This window comes from Sinocyclocheilus grahami, unplaced genomic scaffold (genome assembly GCF_001515645.1).
Source record: "Sinocyclocheilus grahami isolate Dianchi unplaced genomic scaffold, SAMN03320097.WGS_v1.1 scaffold292.1, whole genome shotgun sequence".
NCBI lineage: Eukaryota > Metazoa > Chordata > Actinopteri > Cypriniformes > Cyprinidae > Sinocyclocheilus > Sinocyclocheilus grahami.
This window is the reverse complement of record NW_015505471.1, coordinates 178,232-195,136: the sequence shown is the minus strand read 5'-3', so window position 1 is coordinate 195,136 and position 16,905 is coordinate 178,232. Positions and strand designations below refer to the sequence as shown.

The following is a 16,905-nucleotide window of genomic DNA, read 5'->3' as shown; positions in this document are numbered from 1 at the left end:
GTACATTGAAGCTTTGAAAATAACTATAAATAAACTATATATCAATCGCTGCATTTTCCCCCCCAGAAAGATGCAAGGTTAACCCTAACATTTTATTTTAAGATTTAACATTTGTAGATGTTCTAAAGCAAATGAGTTGTAAAAGTTCTGAAAATCTTTTAGAGCTTATGATTTGTTTAAAAAATAAAACATATTACACATTAATGAATAAATCGGTATATATAAAATTATTTAGATTTTTTTTCATGTAAGCTATAGCTTCTGACCTTTAAATCAAAACATACTCATTATTTTATGACATCAATTACTGCTTTATTTAATAAGAAACGCAGTCTAAGTGTTATTTGTGTAGGCTATTTTACTTTTAATTTAATTAGACTAACAGCGCCCCCTACCGATTAAAACTCTTTACTGAGCAGGCGTTAGGACCTGGGGGAGGCTGTCACTGCACGTGCTATTACGGTTTACTCGATCACATACCGAACACGTCATTCTGTACGTGCTTTCACAGATTAAATACAGCGATCCAAACAGTCAATCTAATCCTCATTCAGACAAAACTTTGCTTCAAGATGAGCCACACTATATCGCTTGATGCTGAAAAAGCCTTTGATCGGGTGGAGTGGGACTACCTTTTCTGCACCTTAGGAAAATTTGGATTTGGTCCTAATTTTATATCATGGGTTAAAATCCTCTATTCCTCCCCAATGGCTGTGGTCCGCACCAACAATAATCAATCTGCCTTATTTAGTCTACAAAGAGGCATCAGGCAAGGTTGCCCGCTGTCTCCACTTTTATTTGCCATTGCAATCGAGCCACTGGCAATAGCCATACGGCAAGACATCTTTATTAAAGGGATTCGTAGGGGGGATATGGAGTGTAACATTTCGCTTTATGCGTACGATTTATTATTGTGTTTATCAGATCCCTTGCCGGGTCTCTCTAAATTATTGAATATTTTGGAAAGATTCAGCAAGATGTCCGACTACAAAATAAACCTCCAAAAAAGTGAGTTAATGCCAATCAATGCAGCTGCTGCTCATATTTCTTTCAATTCGATTCCTTTTAAAGTTACCATAAAAAAGATTAAATATTTGGGAATCTGGGCTACATGCAATTACAAGGATCTATATAAAGCTAATTTTCTGCCCTTGATAGAAGGTCTGAAACAGGAAATCAAATGCTGGGATTTGCTGCCCCTCTCTTAAAGTGGAAGAATTAATACTATTAAGATGAATGTGTTGCCTAAGTTCCTATATTTATTTCTAAATATTTGTTCAACTCCATAGAGAAGCCTATGTCAGCATTTATCTGGAACAACAAAAATCCTTGGATTTGGAAAAGTGTCAATTTACTGGGCGGCTAATATGAGAGGATTGACTTAATGGATGAAGGACAGTGATAGCCCTTGCGTCCCTAAATGTCTTAGTTTGGAGAAAACCTCCTGTAAATCTGTTTCCCTATCTTCTTTAATGTGCTCTGATCTTCCAGTGCTTAAACCTGCCTCTCACTACTCCTTGAATCCTATGGTGATACAATCACTAAAAATTTGGAATCAATTTAGAAAGTCATTTGCTCTCCGTAGTCTCTTATGTGCCCCACTAAGCAATAACTGCATGTTTACTCCTTCAATATTAGATAAAGCCTTTGATGTTTAGGCTAAAAGTGGGGTTTGTACATTTCAAGATCTTTATATAAACAAACTTTTTGTATCTTTTGACGAACTGGTTAATAGATTTAAGATTCCTAGGTCACATTTCTTTAGATACCTGCAAATATGAAATTCTTTTGGTTTCACATACTGATTGTTTTCCCTCATATCCTCCCACATCTCTATTAGATTTTATTTTTAAGATAGGACAAGACTTAAAACTAACCATAGGTAAAATTTATAAGCTCCTCAATCAGCATAGCCTGGCAAATTTAGACCATCTGAAGAATGAATGGGAGGAAGATTTGAATGAACAAATCCCGGAAACAATTTGGCAGAAAATTATTAAACATATCTACTCATCATCTATATGTCAACGTCATGTGGTTATACAATTCAAGGTGGTACACCGACAACATTGGTCAAAGGTTAGGTTATCTAGATTCAGACCAGAACTGGATCCTATTTGTGATGGGTGTAGACAGGCTCCTGTGTGCCTTATACATATGTTTTGGACATGTCCAGCTTTGTATAACTTTTGGAAATCAATCTTTGATGCTTTCTCAGAACTGATAGAATTGCCAATAGATCCATCTCCTTTTATTGCTATATTTGGCATCACAGCACAGAACATGCGTCTAAGTGGTTATAATTGTAAAATGTTGGCCTTTTCCACTTTACTTGCCAGAAGATTAATATTGCTTAAATGGCAGGACCCTCTTCCCCCCAATTTTTCTCATTGGATTAAGGATGTCATGCAACATCTTAAACTGGAAAAAAATAAGACACTCACTTCAAGGGTCTACCCAGAGATTCTATGCAATCTGGCAACCTTTTCTGTCATTTGTTGAAAAACTCAAGTAGGGAATACAGTCCCAAATTTGTATAACTAAGGGTGTCCTTTTTATTTTAATTTTTTATGTAATTGATACTTTTTGTCTGATGGGTAGTGGGGTGGGTGGAGTTGGGGTTTTGAATATATATTTTGTATTGTATTGTTTTGATCTTTTGTTTGTTCTTGCATATTATAAAATTTTAAATAAACAGAGCCGGTGTGTTTTATAGGCTGCGTCTCAAACCGAAGGTGTTGCCTAGTGAGGCGATGACTTGACAGACGACGTGATGTATGAAAGCGCCTCCTAAAGACACCGGCTCTCAGAGCACCTTAACGTCACGTTTAATGATCTAGAACACATTTGAGCGAGTTACAGCAGTAACCAAATAGTGCAGAGACCTCATATTGATACATGATTAAACGACAGCAGCTGTATCACATGTGCTGTTATATGTCATAATATTAGCGCGGTCATGGGATTACGGGCCGGTTGCACCTCTGGAAGCAGGGGTTAATTAAAAACGCTTGCTGCTGCAGGACAGGAAATGGATTGTTCCAGAAGGGGGTCATTTATAATGGCGTGCGGTGTGTGTGAGCGCTCGCACTTAATAGGAAGACTAATCCCCTCCCAGTCACAAAGTGACAGAGCAATTACACACACACACACACACACACACATGCCGCCGGTCCTCCCCCACCGCCCGCTCTGTCCGGCCTACAGACAGATCCTGACATCACCTGCCCGTCTGTGTGTGTGTGATATGAATAAGAATCTGTGTGTGTGTGTGTGTGTGTGTGTGTGGTTTATACAGTGTCATTGATTTGGGATGGTAATTTATTTAAATAAACTTTTTGACATTTGCAGGATCAGCATTTAAACCCAAACAGATCAGCTTATCTTTCATTATTTTACAGAAATTGCATTTTCATAAGTGTGTTTCTGTGAGCATGCGTAAATTAAGCATGCTACTATGATGGATGCATTATTTATATGCTACTATAGTAGTTTTAAATGTCTTGAATTGGCTTTTATTTTTTATTTAAATTTATTTTAAATATAGTTTTAGAAACATTTTTTGTTCTTACGTCATTTTAATTTTTTTTATTTTTTTAAACATTTAAAAAAAATAAATTATATAGCTGTATTTGACTTAAATTTCAGTTTTAGTAATTGTTACACTTATCATTTTATTATTCTTTTTTTTTATATTTATATATAGCTTTCTTTTTTTTTACTTTCAGGTTTAAGAATTTTAGTATATGTTCTGATATAATTATTATGTCATATATTATTAATTATTTAAACTCAAACAGATCAACTTAGCTTTGATTTTTATAATTTGATATATTTTTCATTTAAAAAAAAAATTTTGGTTTTTATTTTTCATTTATTTTAAGTGTTTTTACTAAGATGTGAAAAGTGGAGGAACAGACAAACCAATTCAATTGAGAGAGTCATTTAGATTGGAACTGCTCTGATTGATTCAAAATCGTGACTTTGATCATTCAGTTTCGACATCGCTTGTTATGACTTTCAAAAGCACGTAGTGATGGGATAAATAAACCGAGCTTTTAGAATCTCTGAATCAGTTAAACCATTGTGTCGCAAAACGATTCACTGTTTTGAAGCACTCCATTCGGATCGTGTATCACGAATCATTTGATTCAGATCGGGACTTCAGAGTGTGTATCACGAATCATTTGATTCAGATCGGGACTTCAGAGTGCGTGTCACGAATCATTTGATTCAGATCAAACCATTAAGGCAGTACGGTTAAAAAAACAAAACAAAGAAAGAATACACAAATACAAATCCCTTAAGAAAATGAACCATGGTTTTATTATAGTAAAAGTGTAGTAACGTGGTGTAGTTTTTTTTTATATAACCACAGTTTTACTATAAATATTATCGGTAAACACGGAGACTGAGATGGCAGAAAGCAATCCCTGTTTGTTTTCTTCATTGAAAAAATAAAGGTTTGTAGTGTTTTGTTGTTATTGTGGGTGTCTTACTCGTATGACCAAGAGTTGAAGCTCGTTCCGCTGTTTTTTTTTTATCAGAATTGCACTGACAAGCGCCGTAGCCTACTTGTTGTGCTCTATACAAGTTTTCTTTTTTTTTAATTTAAGTTTTAGTAATTTTATTACTTAAATTTCAGTTAGTTGCCAACAGAGTTAATATAGTTAACTAAACCTAAAACCTTCCAAAAATAGTTTTACTTAAAATAAAAGAAACTTTTATTGAAATCAAATATTTTTAAAACCTTTTGCAGAATTTATAATTTTCATTTAGTTTAACTTGATATACTGAAATAACAAACTAAAACTGATGAAAACACAACAAAATTAATAACACTGATTGCCAAGGTAACATTTATCATTTTGATCTAAGTTTTAAGTGTTTGCTATGCAGTGTCAGTTTGATTTGGGATGGTAATTTATTTAGATAGACTTTTTGAAGTTTAGCAGGTTCAGCATTTAAATAAATCACCTTATCTTTCATTATTATACTGTACTGCGTTTGCATACTGGAAGTGTATTTCTCTTTGCACAGTGAGCGTGTGTGTGTGAGAGAGAGAAAGAGCGTGCCTAGGTATTAATTTCGTATTGCTGCATTAGTTGCTGATGTGTGAGTTTTAAGCTGTAATTGATTCGGTCTTTTTAATGTTTTAATTTTTACACCATGTTCATGTCATAAATTTGATAGCTCAATTACCTAATATTGATTTGCACGCAATAATGTGTGTGTGTGAAAGGGTTTGAGTGTACAAGTGCGTGTTTGAGCTCATGCAGAGGAAATTTTATTGCTCAGATGTCTGATTCGCTTTCAGGGTAATGGAGTTATTAGTTATGTTTTGTTGAAGTACATTACCAGTCAAAAGTTTGGAATAATTATGATTTTTTAAAATGTTTTCAAAGAAGCCTCTTCTGCTCACCAAGGCTGCTTTTATTTGGTCAAAAATACAGTAAAAACTGTAATATTATAAAATATTATTACAGTTTCAAATAGCTCCTGTGTGAATATCTGTTCAAATGTAATTAATTTCTGTGGTCGAAGCTGTATTTTCAGCATCATTCCTCCAGTCTTCAGTGTCACATGATCTTCAGAAATCAGTATAATATGCTGATTTGCTGCTCAAGAAACATTCATTATTATTATCAATGTTGAAAACAGTTTTGCTGCTCAACATTTTTCAGAAAAACAGTAGAAAGAAATTAATACTTTTATTCAGCAAGGATGCATTAAATTTATATATATTCTACATTGCATCACAGGAATAAATTACATTTTAAAAATATATTCACTTAGAAAACAGTTATTTTAAACTATTAATATTTCACAATTTTTACTGTGTTTTTTGATCAAATAAATGCAGCCTTGATGAGCAGAACATACTACTTTAAAAAACACTAAAAATCTGAATTGTTCCACTCTTTTGACTGATAGTGTATCAACATTGTTTCTCCTAAAAGTCCATGGGAAGAGTAAAAACAGACATATTTGAGTCAATAGTTGTCATGCATTAACAGTATAGAGCTATAGAATCAATACAGAGCAGCTCAGATCATTTGATGTTCATATTGAGATCTCTGACTTTCTATTTTTGGGAATTCTGAATCTATGAGATTACAGAGGTGTGTTTGTGAGGTTGTTTGTGTTGTGTTTGTGTGTTTCAGACATTGAGTGTCATGACTGGGGTGTGTGGAGCAAGGGTTCGGTGCGGGTGTATGACGGGGAGGTGGCGTATCTCTACTGTCCGCTCTTCTCTTATCCCACGCTCTACAGCTACAGTCAGACTCAGAACAGCAGTCTGTCTCTGCTGTGGTACCGACACACACACACACACGAGCTGGAGCAGCCCATCAACCTCAAACTACACACACTGCACAAAGACCGCGAGTACCTGTGGATTCAGCCGGCTTCGGCGCAGGACGCCGGACTCTACATCTGCATGCTCCGGTAAACACTCACACTGTACATACTACACATACTAGAGATGTGCACAGCCACATGCATTCAAACTGACTAGCTGCTGGTGGGGTGTCTGAATGGTTAAACAACTAGTCTTAAGGAAGCTGGATTAGTCTGATTTAGGGTGAACACATATACTGTACATCACATTATGGAAGTATAATGGGTTAGTGAATGCTGTTTCATGCTGGTAGAATATCATAACTAATTCCTGCAACCCGCAATGTATTCATAAAATCAGTTTTCAGTGGCATTTTGTACTTGTAAGCTTCAAAAGCAGGTGTACAGTAATATATGTGAATTCAAATCCCATATATGTCAAAATTATAAATTACATATTTAATATAAAATAATATAATATAATATAAATGTAATTTAATATTATCTAAATATAAATGCGTAACCAAATCATGCAGTAGGAAGGAAAGAAAGAACGAAAGAAAGAAAGAAAGAATATAAAAATAGTATAAATGTATAAATAAATGTATAAGTATACTGTTTATTTATTTATTTATTAATTCATTTATTTTTTATATTTTATTTAAATGTAACCAAATCATGCACATAATGATATATGATATAGTATGATACAGTAATATAATATATATAATATAATATAATATAGGGCAAATAAATTGGGATGTAAATAGCAACTTGTAACCAAATCACGTAAGCAATTCCATCATGTTAGGAGTAGTTTAGGATATATATATATTAAAAAAATGTAAATTACATATTATTTGGATGTTAGTATGTAACCAAATCATTCAAGTAATTCCATCATTAGGTTTAGGTTAGGATATAAATGTATCTAATCTATTTTAATCTAATATAATAATTTATATAAATATAAATACATTTTATTTAGATCTAAATAAAAATTAGTAACCAAATCATGCAGGTTATTTCATAATTAATATGATATAATATAATGCTGGTTATTTCATCATGTTAGGGTTAGGTTAGTATATAATGTATATATATAAATATATATATTATATAGATCTAAATATAAACATGTAACCAATCGTGCAGGTTATTTTATCATGTTTTGTGTGTGTGGCAGCAACATTTCCTCGTGTGTGAAGATCGGCGTGGAGCTGAAGGTGGTGCAGAAGGACGGAGAGTGTGACAGGAGAGCTCAACCTCACCTGAACCTGACTATACCGTTCCAGAGTGAACAAACCCTCACCTGTCCAGACCTGAACACACTCACGCTGCCCAACAGCACACACTCCGTCAGCTGGTACCACGTGAGTCCGTGTGTGTGTGTGTGTGTGTATGTGTGTGTGTGTGTGTGTGTGTGAATAAACATTGGAGACTATCATAATTAAATATGATACTGAAAACTCATCCAACCGTTATGAAGCAAATGCATTTCTTAATCTCCAGAGTCGCACAGCTAATAAACTGAGAGGATGTGAACGCAAACAATCAGCATCATTCAGTTTAAAGGTTGTGCGTGAGCAAAGCTATAAAAATGCAAATCAGCATGGGCAGTTTGTCTGTTTAAAGAGTCGTAACAATGCAAGAAACGACCTGTAACGATATGAACAAAGATGTATTATCTATATGCTAATGTTCTAAAAGACTAAATACTAACACGTTTAAAATGCACAACTATATAAAGTTCTAATGAACCACTGCTATTGGAATAAATTAATTTGAACTTTTTGAAACTTTTGGAATTTGTAGATCAAGGTAAATTGTACTTAATTTGTCTTCCGGGAAACATGTAAGTATCTTCTGTTGCTTCCGAAGGGAAGTACTAAATGGAAAAAAAATGATATTTCAACAAAATAAGAAAAATTTAGACATTTTCATCATGTTCAAAAGTTTTCAGGGACTCATGAACAACCATCACTAAACAAAAAAAACAGGGTTGGATCATCCAGGTAACCACACGCAGTATTAAGAACCAAGGGTTCCCAAACTTTTAAAGGGGGTTATTTTAATAATTTTAGTTATTTGTTGTCTTGTGGACTATATGTAAACATCATTTATGTAAAATATCTTACTCATGACAGTACTAAAAAAAAAACTAACATGCATTTTGTATGATCTCTCTTATTTTGTTAAAATTATACACATTTTCACAGATTCTACAAGGGGTTCCCAAACTTTCGCATGCCACTGTGTGTGTACATATACACACACAGTGGCATGCGAAAGTTTGGGAACCCCTTGCAGAAAACCCCTTGCAGAATCTGTGAAAATGTGTATAATTTTAACAAAATCCCCTTTTCATTTTAAATTGTTTAGTTTTTTTAAATGTCTTTTTAGTTTTGATAAATTATTTATTTTTTAATAATTTCAGTACTTTAAATTAAACTAAATGAAAATTAGAAATGTTGCCTTTAAAGCCGAACAAAACTACATTTTCTATTTTTTATTTCAGTTAATATGTTAACTTAAATGTTTTTAGTTTTTAATTTTTAGTTTGTTAATGATAGCATCGCTGTCAGCCAAACCCTTTGTGTTACTTGAAATAAAATAGAAAAAAATGCAAACATTAATTTCAGCTAGTTACCAAGGCAACATTTTTATTTAGTTTAAGTACTAAAATAACCAAAACTGAAATAAAAATTAATAAAAACTAAATAGACAAATAAAAATAAATAAGAGGACTGAAACTAATAAATAAATAAATAAATACAAATCAAAATGAAAACAGAAAATGCTGCAAAAACTAATAAAACCATAACATTTAGGACTGACATTTATCATCTTCATCTCCCTTCGAGATAGTGTGAAGTGATTTAAGAAAAATGAATCCAGATCAGTGTAGGTCAAACATGCAGGTTCATGTCTGTTTCTCTGTAGTTATGCAGGTATGATCTGTTTCAAAGAGACCGAGAGCTGAAAGGAGATGATCTGGTGATCTACAGGATGATGGAGCCGTACACTGGCCTCTACACGTGTGTGGTTTCATATCAGATGAACGGACGCACGCTCCAGTTCACACGCAACATTAACGTCATTGCTGTTGGTACGATTTTCTTGCCTCCTCTCATCTAATTTCTGTGGAAGCTTGTTTTTGCCACGGAAAAAAATCTAAAAAAGCCAATTGCAACTTTTTATCTCACAATTCACTTTTTTCTCAGAAGGGCAAGTTTAGAAGTTAGTTTTACTCGTGAATCTGTTTTTTTTTTTTTGCAATTCTGAATTCATGTCTCACAGTTCTGAATTCATATATAACAATTCTGAGTTTTTATCTCACAATTCTGAGTTTATATCTCACAATATCACTTTCATTATAATTCTCTGAGATTTTAATCAAGCTAATCTCACCCGTGAACTGCCTAAATATAGACATCACAACACATGCCCCACCAGAGACAGCAATATACTGGACCACTGCTACACTGTTTTAAAGGATGCATACCACTCTGTACCCCGAGCAGCGCTGGGACTCTCTGATCACTGTTTGGTTCATCTTCTACCAGCCTACAGGCAGAAACTCAAATCTGCTAAGCCTGTAGTAAAAACTGTAAAGACATGGACTGTTGAAGCAGAGCAGGATTTACAGGCCTGCTTCGAACTTACTGATTGGAGTGTTTTTGAGTCTGCATCTACTGATCTGGATTAGCTTACTGACGCCGTGACATCCTACATCAGTTTCTGTGAGGACATGTGTGTACACACCAGGACTTATTTAACATTTAACAACGACAAACCTTGGTTCAGTACAAAACTCAAACAGCTTCGCTAGGCCAAAGAAGATGCCTACAGGAGTGGGGACAAAGACTTGTACAAACAGGCCAAATACACACTAAATGGGGAGATAAGAGTGGCAAAGTTAAACTACTCTGTAAAGCTAAAAAAACAGCTTTCAAGCAACAACCCTACATCAGTGTGGAAAGGCTTGAAAGACATCACCAGCTACAAGACCCCATCCCCCAGCACTGAGGCCAATCAACAACTGGTTGAAGACCTGAACGAGTTTTACTGCAGGTTTGAAAAGCAAAAACCTGGACACCCCACACCCACTCCGACCATCTCACAGCACAGCCATCAACACCCTCCCCCCCTTACTGTTTCTCAACCTGTACTCAAGATCTGTGAAGATGATGTACGCAAAGTCTTCAGGAGACAGAAGATAAGGAAAGCCAAAGGCCCAGATTACAGGCAAGCAGCTAGTGAGGATGGGAAAACTCGCATCCAACACCCGCACCATCAGCACTGGAGCTCCTCAGAGCTGCGTTCTCTCCCCACTGCTTTTCTCCCTCTACACAAATGACTGCACCTCTAAAGAGCCCTCTGTCAAATTCCTGAAGTTTGCAGATGACACTACAGTCATCGGCCTCATCCAGGAAGGAGACGAGTCTGCTTACAGTCAAGAGGTTGAGCAGCTGGCTATCTGGTGCAGTTACAACAACCTGGAGCTGAACACGCTCAAAACTGTAGAGATGATATTAGACTACAGGAGAAACCCCCCTGCACTCCCCCCACTCACCATCATGAACAGCACTGTGGCTGCAGTGGAGTCATTCAGATTCCTGGGAACCACCATCTCACAGGACCTGAAGTGGGACACTCACATTGACTCCATCGTGAAAAAGGCTCAGCAGAGGTTGTACTTCCTTTGTCAACTGAAAAAGTTCAACCTGCCACAGGCGCATATGACACAGTTTTACTCGGCTGTTATTGAGTCAGTTCTGTGCTCCTCTATAACTGTCTGGTTTGGGTCAGCCAGCAAATCAGAAATAAGAAGAATGCAGCGGACTGTTAGGACAGCAGAAAGGATCATTGGTGTCCATCTGCCCAATCTTCAGGACTTGTACAACTCCAGAGTGAAGAAACGGGCAGGAAACATCATCAAAGACCCCTCTCACCCCGGACACAACCTGTTTGCACTTCTCCCCTCAGGCAGACGTTACAGATCTCTGTGCACTAGAACATCTAGGCATAAAAACGTTTTTCCCCCCATGCCATCTGCAGCCTAAACCGCTAACACAGGAATTATTACCTGTGTTCTGTAATTCATGCCAGTAATTCATTCTCAATCTCTAATTATTGCCTCTCTCTCAAGTAATATGTAAATGCACAAATCTGTACATAAATCTTCTGTTCCAGACTCATACACATTATTATTTATTGTTAAGTCGTGAATAAAGCTGATTCTGGCAATTTTGAGTTCATATCATTCATTTTGAGCTCATAATTCTGAATTTATATATCAATTCTGAATTCATATCTCGCAATCCCGAGTTTATATCTCAGTATTCTGAATTAATATCTCACTATTCTGAGTTTATATCTCAATTCTGAGTTCATATCTCACTATTCTGACTTTTTCTCTCAATTCTGCGTTTATATCTAGTAATTCTGACTTTATATCGCAATTGACTTCATCACAATTCTGACTTTTTCTCACATATCTCACAATTTGGAGAATTCTTTGCAGAATTGTGAAATAAAATTTGTTTTATTTGAGTTTTTTTTATTTGTGGCAGAATTAATCCATTCATTTGACCTTGTCATAAGGTTTTCAAACATTTTTCTCCTGTAGTTCCTGATGTCGGCAGTAAAGTTCCCATCATCCTGAATCCCGCGAGCGATCAGATCTACACGGTGACTCTGGGTGAGCATCGTCATCTTTTTTTGCTGTTTTTGCCGTGTTTTCTTCCGTATGCTTCAGTGAACGTCTCCGTATTGCAGGAGATACTGTGACACTGTCCTGTCGTGTGCATCTGCCTCACCTGTACGAGGAAAAGCAGCACATCTGGTGGACCATCGATAACAAAACCGTGGAGCAACTCGCCGACCCACGATTCAGCTCACTTGAGGCCACGTACGACACGTTTGTGTTTTTCTCACTTCTTTGATCTGTCTCTATCTCTGTTTTACTGACTCGTGTGTGTGTGTGTGTGTGTGTGTGTAGGCTTGTGTCATATGATTACGGTGACGAATTGAAAGAACGAGTCCTGAATGTGATGGATTTTTCAGCTGACGACCTGCAGAGGGAGTTTAACTGCTCCGCCAGAAACAGCCGTGGGTTCAACACCAGCCGAGCCGTACTGAAGACCGAACGTAACTACACACGCTAACATGACTAACACACAGGGCCAATGCCCCCCCAGATTCTCCTTGTGTCTCCCCCCAAAAATGTCCAGCCAAAAAAAAAAAAAGCATTAAACACTTATTATTTGTACTATCTAAATAAGGATCAGTCACTTTGTTCAAAGGAAAAATGGACAATTATGCACATAATGACATTTGAACTCATAGCCACAAAATCATATTATAAATAATAATAAAAAACTAACCGTAACATCCAAGCAGAAAACACAACAGTGTATTTCTGTTCAGTGAAGTATAAAATTGCCTTTATTACAATCACAATCACCTGCTTGCCTGTAAGCCTACTTAGTATATCCTATTTTTAATAAACTGTATACTGAATTTGTTTTTGTGTGAGTGTGTGTCTTCCTTGATTGGCATGAACGGCTCCTGTATCAAAATCGATACACTTCTGAAATACGAAAATGTGCTGTGATTGGTTAGCTGGGCCAGTGTGTGTTGTTATTGGTTAGCTGGGCCAGTGTGTGTTGTGATTGGCTCCACTTGGCGCCTGGTCGGGAAATGTCACGCCCCTTACCATACCCGCCTGCGAGCTTCAGTGTAAATATTGAGTCAATATTAAATCAATTTGAGAGCGATTTAAACCCGGATGATTGTAACCACTCTAAGTTCGTCTGCCTTGGGAAAGCTAGCGTGTCTCTGGTCGATTATGTACAATACCTGCATGTTATTGGTCAAACTGCTTTGGATGTTTTATGCAATATTAAAATCCTGGCCAGGACATGTCCCGTATGAACGGTGCATATGGCCACCCTACTTGTTGCCTTCTCTAGTGCAGCTCAACCAGGTCTCGTCCCATTCATCGGTCATCATCACAAATCCCGGAAAATATGCGTTATATAGTCCAAAAGAATCGTTCGTTGTAGTTTTTGAAAAGTGATTTCTGTTAAATAAAATAGCTCCTTTTGAATTGGACTTTGAGCTTTGTAACTTTGCAGATCTTTTTTATGCTCAAACAGCAAGATTACAGACTAACTAAAGTTGAAAAAGTGAAAAAGCATAATAGGACCCCTTTAAATGTTTTCTTTATAACGGTTATGGGAGGACGCTTAATTCACTGCGTTGCATTCTTATTCTGTACCATTCTGCTTGCCTGTAGGCTACATATATTTTTTATTATCTGTATACAGGATTTGGTGTTCGTCCATTATAAGCGCATTGAGTTTTCTTTATAATGGTTCCCTCTCGAGCTTTCACGAGACATCACGGAGATATTTCTCCATTATGGGAACTCCTTCCCTTCCAACATTTTCTGAAGTCCTATCGTCTCCCACCAGTCCAAATGACTGCCCAATTGACGCGAAGTATGCAAATACCGATGAGCTCGAGAGGCAGTATAAAATGCGGTGCATGTGACAATTACGTCAGAATCTTCTACTTCACCTGTTGAATTCACTATGGCAACAATCTGCAAGATCTGCGTGGGACTAATAGAGCCGCCGGATCAGCACGACTACTGCGTCACGTGCCTGGGCCTGGCCCACGCCGAGGCGGTGCTGGACGAGTCAAACTGCGGGCATTGCGGGGACCTTCCGGCCCGCATTTTCTGAAGTCCTATCGTCTCCCACCAGTCCAAATGACTGCCCAATTGACGCGAAGTATGCAAATACCGATGAGCTCGAGAGGCAGTATAAAATGCGGTGCACGTGACAATTACGTCAGAATCTTCTACTTCACCTGTTGAATTCACTATGGCAACAATCTGCAAGATCTGCGTGGGACTAATAGAGCCGCCGGATCAGCACGACTACTGCGTCACGTGCCTGGGCCTGGCCCACGCCGAGGCGGTGCTGGACGAGTCAAACTGCGGGCATTGCGGGGACCTTCCGGCCCGCGTGCTCTGGACCCGCCGCGATGTGGCTCGCTGCCTATTCGGGATGAGGCCCAACGTCGCTCTACCAACCCCAACAGTTGCCCCGTTCCCCATTCTCACTCGCCCTCCTTCCAACATCGCGGAGTTTGTGTCCTTTAGCCAGGAGGAGGGGGATGACTCGATGTCCATCTCGGCCTTGGAGAGGGAGGATTGAGCGGGATTGGAGTCTGATTAGCCGGACAGCATGGGGGCCCCAGACCTCCAGGAGGAGCTCATGAGGGTTCTGTCAAGGGCTGTCCAGTAGTTGGAGCTTACCTGGAGTCCTCCAGAGGAGCCTGCCAGGAGTAAGCTTGACTCCTGGTATTTCAGGTCCACCTGGAAAGCTGACTCAAGGACGTCAGTCCCCTTCTTCTCCGACGTACCTGAGCAGCTGGTGAAAACATGGTCTGCACCTCAATCAGCGCGTGTCCACTCTGCAACACAGGCCATTTTTTCCCATGTGGATGGGGCGGAGGCCCACGGGTACGTGCGCCCTCACCCAGTCGAGGAGACCGTCGCTGCGCACCTGTGTCCTGCAGCAGCCAAGACCCTAGGCTCAGACATCAGCCTCCCCTCAAAGCTGTGCAGGACCACCGCCCACCTTGCCAATAAAGCATATGCAGAGGCCATTAAGGCTCTGCATGCTGCGATGGACTTCGCACTGATGGCGGCGAAGCAAGCGGCCCAGGCTGTGGGTAAGGCCATGGGTTTTATGGTCTTCCTTCAGAGGCACCTTTGGTTAAACCTAGCTGACCTCAAGGATGCTGACTGTAAAGTGCTGCTGAACGTTCCTGTGACTCCCTCCGGCCTTTTTAGTGACGCCGTGGAGTCCATTACTGAGCGCTTCACGGAGGCTCAAAAGTGCGCCAAAGCCATGAGTCACATGATGCCGAGGCGCGCTTTCCAGCAGCAGACGGCGAGCGTGGGTATACCCTTAAATTCAGACGCATAGACGCATACCTCAATGGCGTGGTGCAGTCGCTAACATTGCCTCGAAACGCCCTGGTTCTGAGACAAGAGGTATGCAGTCTTGCAGTCTGAGGAGCAAAAGAACGAGTCCCTCCCAGCGAGCTGGAGAGCGGGTTTTACAGCCACTATTTCATGGGACCCAAAAAAGCCGGGGGACTCCACCCAATTCTAGATCTCAGGCCCATCAACAGAGCGCTTTGCAAGCGTCCATTCAGGATGATAACGCTGAAACAAATCCTGGCGCAAATTCACCCCGGGGACTGGTTTGTGTCTTTGGACTTAAAGGACACACACTTTCACATTCAGATAGCACCGCATCACAGACGCTTTCTGAGGTTTGCTTTCGAGGGAACAGCGTACCAATACTCTGTTCTCCCGTTCGGGCTGGCTTTGGCCCCGCGCACTTTCTTGAAGTGCATGGATGCAGCACTTTTCCCCCCTCAGAGCGAGCGGGATGTGCGTTCTCAACTATCTGGACGATTGGCTGATTTTAGCTCAGTCCCGGGACACGCTAGTCAGCCATATAGACACGCTGCTTCGTCACTTGGAGTCCCTAGGGCTATGTGTCAACATGCAGAAGAGCATTTTCGCCCCGAGTCAGTCTATAACGTATCTGGGAGTGTGCTTCGACTCAGTGGAGATGTGAGCCCGCCTCTCTCGGGAACGCTCGGTGGCCATTTTGTCTTCCCTGCGCCATTTCAGACTGGGAAACTCTGTTCTCTTGAAGGAATTTCAGAGGCTGCTGGGACTCATGATGTCTACTGCAGCGGTATGTCATCTGGGCTTACTACACATGCGCCCCCCTGCAATTATGGTTGAAATCTCGAGTCCCTTGGACGGCGCGGACTTTGGGCCATTTGTGCATCGCGGTCTCCTGCATCAAAGCTCTGAGGCCGTGGTGCAACCCGGATCTCTTCAGCCAGGGGGTTCCCCTGGGCTTGGTGACGTCACGCATTGTGGTCACGACGGACGCATCGACTCGCTGCTGGGGAGCAGTGTGCGAGGGCATGCCGGCTTCAGGGCTGAGGTCAGAACCCCAAAGCCGGTGGCACATAAACCGCATGAAGCTGGAAGCAGTGTTCATAGCTCTAAAGGATTTTCGTCTGCAGCTGGAACAGCGACAGGTACTGATTCGCACCGACAACATGTCTGTGGTCTCGTACATAAATCACCAAGGAGGCGTACGTTCCAGGGCTTTGTACAAACAAGCAGCGAATCTCCTGTTATGGGCGGACCGTCACTTTCTCTCCATCAGAGCAGCGCACATCCCCGGTCTCCTGAACCGCGGGGCGGACATGCTTTCGAGGAAGGGGATTCCTCAAGGAGAGTGGAGGTTGAACCCCGAGTCGGTTTGGATAATTTGGACCCGCTACGGGAGAGCAGAGGTGGATCTGTTCGTAATGAGCGAGAATGCGCACTGTGCGCTGTTCTTCTCCCTGTCTCACTCCCCTCTGGAAGGGGATGCTCTAACATCGCACTGGCCAGCAGCCAGGCTGTATGTGTTTCCTCCAATCAAGATATTGCCACTGGTGTTATGCAAG

At 39.7% G+C, this 16,905-nt stretch overlaps 1 protein-coding gene and 1 pseudogene across 1 annotated transcript in view; both read left to right on the top strand.

Moving 5' to 3' along the window:
- LOC107600813 (interleukin-1 receptor accessory protein-like) overlaps positions 1-12,743 on the top strand; it is a 42,168-nt gene extending 29,425 nt beyond the window's left edge. The window contains exons 5-10 of the mRNA XM_016292782.1: positions 6,165-6,447; positions 7,526-7,712; positions 9,283-9,448; positions 11,972-12,043; positions 12,121-12,253; positions 12,344-12,743. Of these exons, the coding sequence (XP_016148268.1) occupies positions 6,165-6,447; positions 7,526-7,712; positions 9,283-9,448; positions 11,972-12,043; positions 12,121-12,253; positions 12,344-12,509 (1,007 nt within the window). The 3' untranslated portion in view covers positions 12,510-12,743. The remainder of the gene's footprint in view (positions 1-6,164; positions 6,448-7,525; positions 7,713-9,282; positions 9,449-11,971; positions 12,044-12,120; positions 12,254-12,343) is intronic.
- A 3,182-nt stretch (positions 12,744-15,925) lies between these two features.
- Positions 15,926-16,905, top strand: part of LOC107600802 (uncharacterized) — a 6,193-nt pseudogene continuing 5,213 nt past the window's right edge.